This window comes from Onychomys torridus, chromosome 1 (genome assembly GCF_903995425.1).
Source record: "Onychomys torridus chromosome 1, mOncTor1.1, whole genome shotgun sequence".
Taxonomy (NCBI): Eukaryota; Metazoa; Chordata; class Mammalia; order Rodentia; family Cricetidae; genus Onychomys; species Onychomys torridus.
This window is the reverse complement of record NC_050443.1, coordinates 31,105,087-31,117,989: the sequence shown is the minus strand read 5'-3', so window position 1 is coordinate 31,117,989 and position 12,903 is coordinate 31,105,087. Positions and strand designations below refer to the sequence as shown.

At 49.3% G+C, this 12,903-nt stretch overlaps 1 protein-coding gene across 2 annotated transcripts; it reads left to right on the top strand.

Moving 5' to 3' along the window:
• Positions 1–669: 669 nt before the first annotated feature.
• Positions 670–10,011, top strand: Syngr4 (synaptogyrin 4). 2 transcript variants are annotated; one of them, XM_036176159.1, is made up of 4 exons: positions 670–859; positions 8,134–8,371; positions 9,315–9,454; positions 9,659–10,011. In XM_036176159.1, the coding sequence occupies exons 1-4, from the start codon at positions 767–769 to the stop codon at positions 9,890–9,892; spliced, it is 705 nt and encodes a 234-aa protein (XP_036032052.1). In that variant the 5' UTR covers positions 670–766; the 3' UTR covers positions 9,893–10,011. The 2 variants fall into 2 exon arrangements, with proteins under 2 accessions (XP_036032052.1, XP_036032050.1); XM_036176157.1 differs by lacking the exon at positions 9,315–9,454 and having other exon boundaries at positions 682–859; positions 9,659–9,730.
• Positions 10,012–12,903: the final 2,892 nt, after the last annotated feature.

Below are 12,903 nucleotides of genomic sequence, written 5' to 3'. Positions count from 1 at the left end.
GCAAGCCTAAGCCAGGGAACAACTCAATATGCGTGGACTCTGCATGGCCTCCTCGGGGACTGTGGCCAGCAGCCCTCCCCCCTAGCGTCCCTTGTCCTGGGTCCCCAGCCATCTAGGACCCAGTAGGCCTGTCACCCCTCTTCACCCTCATCCTCTATTCCCAGCACCCAGGGCCCTCAGAACCCTCTGGCTCCTTATCAGCTCCTGAGGCCTTCAATAGTCCATCACCCTACACGTCCAACTTGTAGGACCTGAAGCACAGCCTCTTAAGCTGTGTTACCATTCCCAGAACCTACCTGCCCCATCCCCTATCATTCCTCATCCCCAGCACCCGGGACCACCCAGCAGTTTCTCACCCCATATTCCTGACTGCTGAAAACTGAAGCAGCCCCTTCACCCTATTCCCCTCTGTTCCTAGGGCTCCTAACAGTCCCTCGGTCCATCCAACCTTGGGAATCCTCAGTAGTAACCTCATCCTGTGCTCCAGTTCAGGGGACCTTCAGTCTCATACTGGCTCCCACCTCTGGACACCCAGGCCTCCCTTCACACCAGATGCTGACTCCTAAAAGCCCTGACAGCTTCCACCCCACCCAAGCCTGGGCCAGTGCTTCCCCCCTCCCAGGGCCCCGACTCTGACATTCCTGTTTGTGTTGTCTTGCAGCTGTTGAGCTCTGGGGTGGGCTTGAAGCACACAGGCAGTGGTACCGAGAAAGCACCCAACACCCGTGCCCCTACCTCCCAGGACACCCAAAGAAGAGCAGCCACCATGCATCTTCCTGAAAGCCTGCAGGACCTGGCAGACAGTGAGACAGTGCGCTTTTTGAGGAGACCAAAGAGCATCTCGAGGATCTGCGGAGGGGTGAGACCCTGGGGGTCAGGACACAGGAGAGATCAGTTCTCAGATCCGGGAACAGAGGGAGGGGTCAGATGTACTCAGACAGGGGAACAAGCAAACGGGAGCCAAAGGCTGAAGCCACCTTTTACTGGGTTCCTGGTCATGCCTTAGTCATGTTCAACGCCGGTCAACTCATCACAAGAAAGAGCCCAACAATCTGGGCCTAATTTACAAATCCCATGAGAGACTTTGGGAGGACTGTCATGGGTTTGAGGCCAGCTTTGGTTACAGTATAAGAAAAAGAAAAAAGTGAAAAAGAACCTTCAAAAGAGAAGAAAAATACCCCCTCCAAAAAACCCCCATAATTTTGATGAATGGAATCAGAGTGTTTGAAGACTGCTTGTCCAGTGGGGTAGCCAAGCCGCATGAGCTGCTCCAATTCCAGCTAATTGAATTCAGACGGGTACTCTCCATTCAGTGTGGCCATATTTCAGATGCTTAGCTGCCACAGTGCCTTGTGGCTTTCCCATTGGACAGCATATATTCAGGACATTTTCACATGCCAGAAAGTTCCACTAACCAGCATCCATTAAGGTTAACACAGAAAGGGGCAGTGCCACTGCATTCTATGAGATGCCAGGACCTATTCATTTTCCATTTCTTTGGTGGGGATTAGGACTATTTAAAAAAGAAAAAGGTAGCCGGGCGGTGGTGGCACATGCCTTTAATCCCAGCACTCAGGAGGCAGAAGCAGGCAGATCTCTGTGAGTTCGAGGCCATCCTGGGCTACTAAGTGAGTTCCAGGAAAGGCTCAAAGCTACACAGAGAAACCCTGTCTCAAAAAACCAAAAAAATAAAAAAATTAAAAAATCACTACTATATTCCCAAAGATTCTGGACACTGGGAGCAAAATCCTCATTCAGCCCACTCATGCTGCATAACCTTGACATCGAACCAATCACTGCCTTTCTCTGAACATCAGTCCAAGAGTCATCTATCTATGCCTATGGGCTTAACCTGCACTTCCTCCTCCTCCTCCTCCTCCTCCTCCTCCTCCTCCTCCTCCTCCTCCTCTCTCTCTCTCTCTCTCTCTCTCTCTCTCTCTTTCTTTTTTGGTTTTTTGACACAGGGTTTTTCTGTAGTTTTGGAGCTTCTCCTGGAACTCACTCTGTAGCCCAGGCTGGCCTCGAACTCAGAGATCCACCTGCCTCTGCCTCCTAAGTGCTGGGATTAAAGATGTACACCACCACCGCCTGGCTCCTTCTCTCTTTTTTCTTTTTTTGTTTTTCCAGAGCTGAGGACCAAACCCAGGGCCTTGCGCTTGCTAGGCAAGTGCTCTACCACTGAGCTAAATCCCCAACCCCTCCAGAGTTTTCCTTCTTTCTTTCTTTCTTTCTTTCTTTCTTTCTTTCTTTCTCTCTTTCTTTCTTTTTTCTTTGAGATAGGGTTTCTCTGTGCAGCTTTGCGCCTTTCCTGGGACTCACTTGGGAGCCCAGGCTGGCCTCGAACTCAGAGAGATCCGCCTGCCTCTGCCTCCCGAGTGCTGGAATTAAAGGCGTGCGCCACCACCACCACCCGGCCCGCTCCTTTTCTTTTTAAAACATGTTTTAAATTATGTGAATGTATGTGCCTTCATGAGTTTACACGCACCACATGCATGTAGGCACTGGTGAGGCTAGAGGGTGTCAGATCATGTGGAACTGCAGTTAGAGCTGGTTGTGGGCCACCTTTTGTGGCTTCTGAGAACTGAACCCTGGGATCCTCTGCAAGCATCTTAGTTACTGATCTTTTGTTGTGAAGAGACACCATAACCAAGGCAACTCATGAAAGAAAGCATTTAATTGGGAGCTTGCTTAGAGTTTCAGAGGGTGAGTCCATGACCAACATGGCAGGAGCATGGCAACAAGCAGGCATGCAAGCATGGTGCTGGAGCAGTGGCTGAGAGCTTACTTCTTATCTGCAAGCTAGAGGCAGAAAGAGAACAAACTGGAATGACATGGGCTTTTGAAACCTCAAAGTCCACCCCTAGTGACACACCTCCTAATCCTTCCCAAACAGTTCCACCAACTAGGGACCAAGCATTCAAATATATGAGCCTGGCCAAGGCACGGTGGCATACCTCATTAATCCCAGCACTCAGGAGGTAGAGGCAGGAGGAGCTCTGTTAGTTCAAAGCCAGCCTGGTTTACATAGCATGCTCCAAGACAGCCAAAACTACATAGAGAGACCCTGTCTCAAAACAAAACAAACAAAATCAAACATATGAGCCTCTGGGGGCCATTCCCATTCAAATCATCACACACAGTATGCTCTCTTATCCACTGAACCATCTCTCGAGCTCATGCCCCTACACACCCTGTTTTACGTTTGGGGGGTCATTTTGTTTGTTTTTGTTGTTTGAGACAGGGTCTTAATTCTGTAGCCTAGCCCAGGCTGGCCTTGAACTCACAATGAACCTCCTGTTTCAGCCTCACTGAGTCGAGCTGGATTATAGGTATAAGCCACCATGCTCAGCCAGCCTGTACTACTTCTGTTGTTTTCCCTGGACAGAACTGGTAACTGAAGCCCAGTTATGAGCTCTGATTAGGGTCATGGGAACAGAAACCAACCCTCTGGCCTGGTTCCTCAGCATCTCTGGGAAGCTGGCATTCTTGTCCTTCTCCAGGGATTAAACTCCAAAGTCTCCCCCAGGTTCCCAATCCAGAGTACCTTCTCTCTGTCCTCTGGAACAGTCCAAAAAGGCCTGGCTTTGAATCCTTCCTAGCCTACGTGTCCATCAGAGGGACACACTACCCTGTTAGCTGGGCTGCCCTAGGCATAACCAGCAGCAGCAGCAACAGCAGCAGCAACACCTTTCCTTCCCAGAAATGCCCCTTTGGCTCAGTAGCTTACATGGTCAGCCGATATGTAGCCTAAAGCATCTTCTTGGAACCCCTGCCCTTATCTGTAACTAATGGGTCCCAATACTCTGCTCCTGGGCAGGATTGCTGTGAAGATGAGACAAGGCAATGCATACATGCTGACTAGCAGGGGGCTGGCAAATGCTGAGCTCTCCTTAAATAGCAAGTATTGTCACTGGAATAACTCAACTGTGAGGGAGGAGAGGGTTGGAGGAACCTGGGATGACAGGGGTTGGTGCATGCTGTCCTTCCTTGTGAGAAGAGAGGAATTATGACTGTCACATACTACTCCCTGGTGCCTTTTCTCCTCACCACAACCTATGACAAGGACCTACTAACATGATAATCCAAGGGGAAACTGAGACTCCCAGACAGAGGTGGAGTGATTTCTCATCAGAGGAAGGAGTCAAACTCAGATCCACTCACTGTCTCCAATGCCTGGAAAGGGGAAGCAAGCACTGAGGGATCTGGGAGCCCAGCTGATATGGTCAGGTGCAAGCAGGGGCAAAGCTGCCAGCCCTGCCAGCCCTTGTGGTCAGGGACTTTGCCTATGCTACCATCCTCCTCTCCTTCCTCTTCCTCCCCTGGTCTGGTTCCTCAGCGGGAGTCTCTGAGCATCTGGTGTTCATGTCCTCCATGCATCTTGCCAGCTGGTGTCTTAACTCATGAATCTTTGTTCCCTTCCTGGAGACAAGCCAGGGAAGGTGCAGAAAGAGGCTGGACACAGGCTTCAAGGAAATAGGATCCCCATCTAGTAATGCCCTTCCCCATATTTCCAGTGCCCTAGGCTCCACCATGGACAAACAGCCCCAGGTGACTGGAAGTCAGGGCTGGACTCAAACCCCACCCTAGACAGCTAACATTAGGTGAGTCCTGAGGACCACCACTGTCCTGAGCACTTACTAGGCCTGAGCCCCACTCCCTTCTCCACAGCATAAACGCACTGGGAAACTGAGGTTTCTAGGTCTGAATGACTTGCTCAAATCCACACAGCTTTGCAGTGGCTCCTACTGTGTCATAATGTGGCATATTTATTACCTTGGAAAACAGAAGTGAATGAATAATGTGGGGTGGTACACAGTTCCAGGGTGGTGGCTGTTCTTTCCCTGCCTCAGCCTGCTGTGAGCAGTGTAAGGTACTTCCTCAAGACTGAATCCTTAGCTCTCAGACTAGTGGTTCTCAACCTTCCTCATGCTGGGACTCTTTAATACAGTTCCTCATGTTGCGGTGACCCCAACCATGAAATTATTTCATTGTTACTTCATAACTGTAATTTGCTACTGTTATAACTCTTGTAATGTAAATATCTGATATGTAGGAAATGTTGAGAACCACTGTCCCAGACCATCTTACAGCCTTCCTTCAAGAACTTGACTATAAAGTGCTTGGCAAGAAGAGAAACTAGTTATTTTATATAATAGCCAAAAGAAAGAGGAGAGAAGACAGGACAAAGGCAGGTAATTTAGGGTTGGCCTTTTACCTCATACCCCCAACTGAAGGACGTAAAACGAGTTACTCTCACATGCATTTATTGAGGCCCTACCTGCACTGGTGCAAACATACATACACACACCCTACAGAGCCTTCCCTGGGAGGTCAGCTCTTATCAAAGTTTTCATTTTTCCTTCTGCACAGCTTCCCATTGCTTACAGTTACATCCCATCAACTACAGGTCCAGTTTACATTCCCCAGCTATGTTCTTCCTACCAACCTGCTCTGTGAACCTCTCTCTCACCCTTACCCTTTATCCAGATCATTGGCCACATGACCCCAGAGAACTTCTCCAGTCCCTGGATCTGGTCCTGGCAATCTTAGAACCCTTCCATGCTCAAAGAAATTCTAATGAGGGGCCAGAGAGATGGCTCTTGTTCTTCCAGAGGACCCAAGTTCAACTCTGAGCACCCAAATAATGGCTCACAACCATCCTTAACTTCAGTTCCAGGGGATCTAATGCCCCCTTCTGACCCCAAGTGGTGCACATGCATGCATGCAGGCAAAGCACTCATATACATAAAGTAAATCTTAGAATTAAAAAAGAAGTTCAAATGAGAATTTTATCTTTCACAACTCAGGTCTGATGTTGAGGTCTTTGAGGTTTTTGCCTACATAGATATCCTACATATCAGATATTTACATTATAATTGATAACAGTAGTAAAATTATAGTTATGAAATAGCAACAAAAAGCCAGGCGGTGGTGGCTCACGCCTGTAATCCCAGCACTCGGGAGGCAGAGGCAGGTGGATCTCTGAGTTCAAGGCCAGCCTGGGCTACAAAGCAAGTTCCAGGACAGCCTCCAAAGCTACAGAGAAACCCTGTCTTGGGGGAAAAAAAAAAGAAATAGCAACAAAAATAATTTTATGGTTTGGGGTCACCCCAACATGAGGAGTTTGTATTAGAGGGTCCCAGCATTACAAAGCTTGAGAGGCACCAGATTATAGGCATGCACTACCATGCCCTGCAAAACTCCTTTAAGATCCAGATCTGAACTTATTACTTCCTAAATTCAGCCCCAGAACTTTGGTTTCCACCCAAACTTCAGCTCTTGTCCACTCTGCTCTGCCTTGACTCCCTAGCATGTAGACTTACCCCTTCAGCCAACTCTCCATCACCCAAAGGCTGATCCTACCCTGCTCTGCTCTGCCCTGCCCTGCTCACAGCCCTCCAAGCAATGGTCCCAGTACTCATGCTTCTCATCCTTTAACATTCCATGAAGAAAGACCCCTGAACCAACCTCACTTTCTACTCAGAAGACACACATGGGCTCCTTCTATGCCTAACACAGGGCTTGCCACACTACAGTGTGATGAGGCTTCAGTCTTTCACAGATTTGCGCTAATAGGAACCTCTGCCCTCAAGGCTGGATCCAACATGAGGTAGGCTAAGTAAGAAAGATAAAGAACTATATGGTTGGGGTCCAAGTCGAGACTCTGCTGCTCACTAGTTGAAAAAAATTCATCCGGTTCCTTGTTCTCTGTGCCTTAGATTTTTTTTTTTTTTAAATCAGAAAAGTGCCTCTGTCATGGTGTGGTTATAACATAACATCACAGAAGGCAGGTGCACAGGTGTGGGGGCAGCTACCAAGGCAGCGCTGTGTTGCTCTTTTAAGAATTTCAAAACAAAATCTAGATGTAGCGTCCCACACCTCTAGTCCCAGCACTTGGGAGGCTGAGGCAGGAAGATGGCTATGAGCTCAAGGCCAGCCAGAGCTGCTTGTGAAATCCTGTCTCAAAGAAAAAAGCCCTGAAGTCAAAAGGTTGCCATTAATCCTGTAATCAGTACTGCACGTTTGTTATGCCTTTGCACGTTTTGATTATTTCACAAGTGTATTTCAAAAACTGAATTGGGGAGGAGGGAGCTGGAAGATGGCTTGGCAGCTGAGAGTGCTTGCCACTTGTGCAGAGAACCTGAGTTTGGTTCCCAGCACTTAGCTCACAACCACCTATAACTCCAGCTCCAGGCGATCCAGTACCTTCTTCTCGCTTCCACAGGCAAGCAGGCACACATACATGGTCAAACATGCATAATTTAAAATCTTTTAAAAATGAATTGGGCTAGGAAAAAAAATGGCTCAGCTGTTGTGAGTACTCAGCTGCTCTTCCAAAAGTCCCAGGTTCAATTCTCAACACACATAGGGTGACTTACAAACTATAACTCCAGTTCCACAATGGGCACTGCATGCATGTAGTTCCCAGACATAGACAGACAAAATACCCATACACATTAAATGAATAAATTTAAAAAGTAAAAAATGAGCTGGTCAGTTTTTGCACATGCCTTTAACCCCAGCACTCGGGAGTCAGAGGCAGGCATATCTCTTGAGTTCGAGGCCAGCGAGTTCTAGGACAGCCAGGGCTCCACACAGAAACCCTGTCTCAAAACACCAAAATAGTAATGATAATAATAAATTAACTGGGGCTGAACACAGAGCTCAGTGGTCGAATGCTTGACCAGCATGAAAAGGCCCTGGTGTCAGCCCTCAGCACTGGGTGAGAGGGGGCAGGGAGACAGAAGCTGGGAGAGGAGGACACTTCTTATTCGGTCTGCCCTGAACAAGGGTGGTGGCAAGAGAGGATGGGACAGCCAAGGATGAGTGACAGAGATGAAGTTAGCTGAGGCAAGAGTGTGTTGGAGGCCGAAGCGATGCACTAGGACTGTCCAGGGGCACTGGGGAGCCTTGAGGGACTGGGGCAGGAGAGCAGAGGGGGCACTGGCATGAGGGGAGGGAAAGGGTGAGGCCAGAGCCTGGATGGAGGAAAGGAGATGAAGGGCAGAGACAGGGCTCCGAGGCTGTATCGGGAATGGCAGGTGCAGAATGCCCAGTACCCAAGGTGTCCACCCAAGGGGAAGGCCTCTTGGAGGAGGCACTGGGTTCCACCCTGTCTGTTGTGATTCACAGGTCTTTTCCCTGGTCATCTTTTCCTCTCTACTAACTGATGGTTACCAGAACAGGACAGAGAATCCTCAGCTCCGCTGCGTCCTCAACAGCAACCATGTGGCGTGTAGCTTCGCAGTAGAAGCTGGCTTTCTGTCCTTCCTCAGCTGCTTGGTCTTCCTTGCCTTAGACGCGCGTGAGAGCCGCGTCACAGGCAGCCGCTTTAAGACAGCCTTCCAGCTCTTGGACTTCATCCTGGCTGGTGAGTCCCTTGCCACCATGCAGAGCTATCCCTCCCAGGCTCCCTAGTGCCTAGGGTCATAGTCCTGGGCCCACCCCACCAGACCTGTGCCTGCTGGTCCCTCCACTGTGAGGGTCTGGCCCCATGGTTCCCCAGAAGCATGTCCTAGTCCCTCCCCCCTGACCTCTCACTGCCTCTAGCCCAAGCTGCTTTCCCTCAAATTCCACTTCCTGGACCACTAAACACAGCCTGAAGAGCCCACACTGTGGCAGGAATTTGATTCAGAGCACTGAGCCACATGGACCCTCATTGAAAGCTAGAATGAAGACTGCCTTGCAGGGGTTTCTGGGTGTGAAATGAGTTAAGGGGTGCCTACAGTCGTGTGGACACCTGCTGAGCACTTTCTAGGGTTAGGCACACCATCAAGGTGTGAGCCCTGTCTCCTCCAGTTCTAAGAGCAACCCTGGGGGTAAGTCCTGCTCATCTGCTCATTTTACAAGAGAAACCAAGGATGAGGAGGTCCTGTGATTGATCCACTGCTGCCCAGTGAATGGCAAGCCCTGTGCTTCAAAGCACGGCACAGCCTCCATAATCATACCACAGTATCTGTAGAGCTCGGCACACAGAAAGCACTCAGCCCCTCAGACCCTCCTCACACTACCTCTCTTCCCCTCCCCAGGAGCTAATCCCAGCACCTCAGGGCCAGAGACTGCTTCTGTCAGAGAACCTCTGCAGTGAGAAGGTGCCGTCCTCTAGGAAGGACCCCTTCCCTCATAGCCCCTGTGCACACGAGATGTGGCTGGCCAAAGGGAGCTGAGTCCTGTGAGATTCTGACGAAGCTGAAGGAATGTAGCTCCAGCTCTGTTAGAAGTTGACTCTTGGGGACACTTGAGGGATTTGGATTAGCACCCCTTGCCTGTGCCCCAGCATGCCCCCCACCTCTCTTCTTCCCTTGCCCCTCCAGTCCTCTGGGCAGGTGTCTGGTTTGTGGCCTTCTGCTTCCTGGCCAGCCAGTGGCAACACTCCAAGTCCAAGCATTTCCTCTTGGGGAACAGCAGCGCCAAGGCAGCGATTGCCTTTGCTTTCTTCTCCGTCCCTGTCTGGGTGAGGACAAGCCCTGGCACCCTCCCGGGTGGGTTGGGAGGACTGTACATTTGGGGACCAGGTCTCTGTCATCCTCAAAGTCTACCTTCTTCTGGCATCCCCAGTCCTGGGCACTGTTGGGCAATGAGCAGATCCCCCAGGCCAGTCCCTGGGTTTCCCTGTTCCATCCCAGCTGACTTAAATCCTGCCCTTTCCTGCCCACAGATATTCCAGGCCTACCTGGCCTTCCAGGACCTCCGAGATGAGGCTCCAGTCCCCTACAAGCGCTCCCTGGATGAGGGTGGTGTGGTGCTGAACACCCTCTCCCCATCATCCACCATTAGCCCTGTCAACCCTCCCACCACAGGCCCCAACAGTGTGAGTTACACCAGCTCAGCCCTGTCCCCCTACCTGACTGCCGCAAAGGGCCCTCGCCTGGCTATGATGCCAGACAGCTGAACAGCCTTACCCACATCAGTAAAGAGCTCTTCTCCCTCTGAGGGGTTTCTGAATAACCCTGTCCTCTGTCTGTTCCTCTCATCCCTTGAATGGCAGGGGGAGGAGGGAGACCCCTGAAAAAGGCTACATTTCTGTGCTACCCCCAAGTGCCAATCACCTTGCTGACAGCAGGTTGGAAGTATTGACAGGCAGGAAGCCCTGCCATGTCACTTGTACCCTAAGCCCACACTAGCCTTGAAGAGGAGGCACAAGGGCCTCCTACTACAGCTGAGGCTGAGAGAGAAAAGACCTTCCCTTCAGAGCTTCAGTGAGAAAGAGTGCAGCATTGACCCAGCAGCCCGAGCTCGGTACTCAACAGAGCATGTGTGCATGGAGTCAGTCAGGGCACTGAGTCATGATGAGGGTCAGACCTATGTCTTCAAATGCATCAACTCTAGCCTGGGAAAGAGGCAAGTGTCTCTGCTCTATACCTCCAGGGTCACCAGCTACGGACCTGTTAGGAGGGCCAGGCAGGTGGCACTTGTGCCAGAGTGACAACCTTCACCCAGCCATGGGCCTGAGGGTGTAGAGACTTGCTCAAGGCTATATTGAGAAATGAAAAAAGTCAATTTTAATATTTCATTTAACTTCATATAGCCAATGTGTTGCTGTTTCTACGTATAGTCGATGTGGAAATTCAGCTTTTTTTTTTCTTTGTAAAAATAGTTTCACTGTGAAGCCCAAACTGGCCTGGAACTTAGGATTCCCCATACGATAGGAGGTGCCACCATTCCCAGCACCGAAAGTCACCATCGTAGCAGTTCACATTCACCTTACTGTGCACCCTTCCTCACACCATGGCTCCCTCCGACTCTGCCATGGCATGTGCTGGGTAGACAAGTGCCACCCACCCGCGGTGCCACTCTTGATCCTGTGGTAGTTTCTCTAGAACAAGGAAACATCTTTTCTGTTGTTATTTTGGTTTTTTGGTTTGTTTTTGTATGTGAAATTAGTGGATAACAGACTTTTTTTTTTATTTTAAGTAGGGAGCTAGAGCTGGTAGAGTACTTGCTCAGAGAGCACAAATCCCTGGTTTGTTTAATCTGTAGCATCCATAAACCAGATATGATGTGCACATCTATAATCCCATCTCTCAGGAGGGGAGGCAGGAGGATCACAAGTTCAAGGTCAACTTCAATACTTAGGGATTTGAGGCCAGCCTAGGATACATGTCTCTGTCTCTCTCTGTCTCTCTCTGTCTCTCTCTCTCTCTCTCTCTCTCACACACACACACACACACACACACACACACACTCACTCACTCACACACACAAATATCTATACAAGGGCTGGCATGACCTACAGAGCATTCATTTACAAACTGAACAAAGATACAAATTATGAGGTCAAATTTAGACTCCAGTATGTCCTTTGGGGGACGTCCTATGTGTCAGGCACAGAAATCACACAGCCTGGTTCCTATGGAGAGGCAGAAAGCAGCAGTGACAGGAAGCACTCTGGCCTGGAAACAGCCCTTAGCCTTCTCTGCTGCTATGAGCTGGAAGATCTTCCATGTGTCATGTAACTTATCTGTTGGATGGATTGGTTCTCAACCCATGTACAATGAGCCATCTCAGGAAGAAGCAGTCAGACCTGCCCACACCCTGCCCTTGTATTCTGTCGGGCTTCTGGGCCAGACTCTTCTAAACAGAGGCCCACTAAAACACCACACAGAACATGAGGGCTTTGCTGCTGGAGTCAGGAACAAGCCCGACTTTGTCACTTACCCTCCTCGGCCTCAGTTTTCTCAGTTATGAAGTGTTTCTTCCTTAGGGGGCAGGGGCCAAGTGAGAGCATCCATGTGACATCAGGACATAGCAAGTCCTCTGAAAAAGCTAGCCCAGTCCCCGAAGCTCGTCCAAAGACTGGAATTGGACACAACTAAGAACTGGGAGGTCCTCAAAGGACAAATAGGAAGTTTGACTGCACCAAGGATCAAAATCCAGATGCTGGCTGGGGGCAGAGCCCAATAGAGGACCACTTGCCTGGGATGCACACAAGGCCCTAATGTGAACTCCAGCATTGTAACAGACAAACAAGAAATGATCTTGCCGCTGACAAGCACCAGGCAAAAAATGGAAGTCGGAAATGGCCAGGTGTGGAGCCCATCTCAAAAGAGGCCAGAAAATGTTTGCTTTTTATTTTTATTTTTATTTATTTATTTATTTATTTTTGAGACAAGATTTCTTTGTGTAACAGCCCTGACTTTTCTGGAACTCACTTTGTGGACCAGGCTAGCCTTGAACTCTCAGAAATCCATCTGTGTACTGGGATTAAAGGCATGCACCATCACACCCTGCTTTCATTTGCCTTTTAACTCTATAAATAAACACATTACAATACTACCCCAATAATAAATGTTAACAGCCCATAGCCAAATCCTAGCTAAGTGGAAAAATGTAGGCATCCCATCTATTCAGCATCAGCCACCTGATGCCATCTAGAATGAGGACCACCACTGTTGAATTGACCGACTTCTTTTAAAGAGGCCAGAAATTCATACTGTAATATAAAGATCTGGTTTTTAAAAGCTGGCAACCTTTTTTTTTCCTTTCTTTTTTATAAAACAGTATCAAAATGCCAGAGTTGGGGGATGGCTGGAGAGGTGGCCTAGCAGTTAAGAGCACTGGCTGCTCTTAGAGAGGACCTGATTTCAATTCCTAGCACCCACATGGCAGCTCACAACTGTTTTAATTTCAGTTCCAGGGGATCCGACGCCCTTTTCTGGCCTCTGTAGATACCAGGCACACACACAAATAGTACATGCAGGCAACACCTCACATACTTAAAATAAAAAAAATAAAAAAAATTTAATGCCAATGGAGGGAAGGATGAGGGCTGTCCCATCATCCATGGTGTAAGACATGAATGCTCTTCAAGGTCTGGAGAGTCATCAGGCAGTTTCTATATCAAAGAATCAGATTCTCCCAACCTCTTCCCTGCAGAATCTCAAGGCATCATGGTGCACTGGA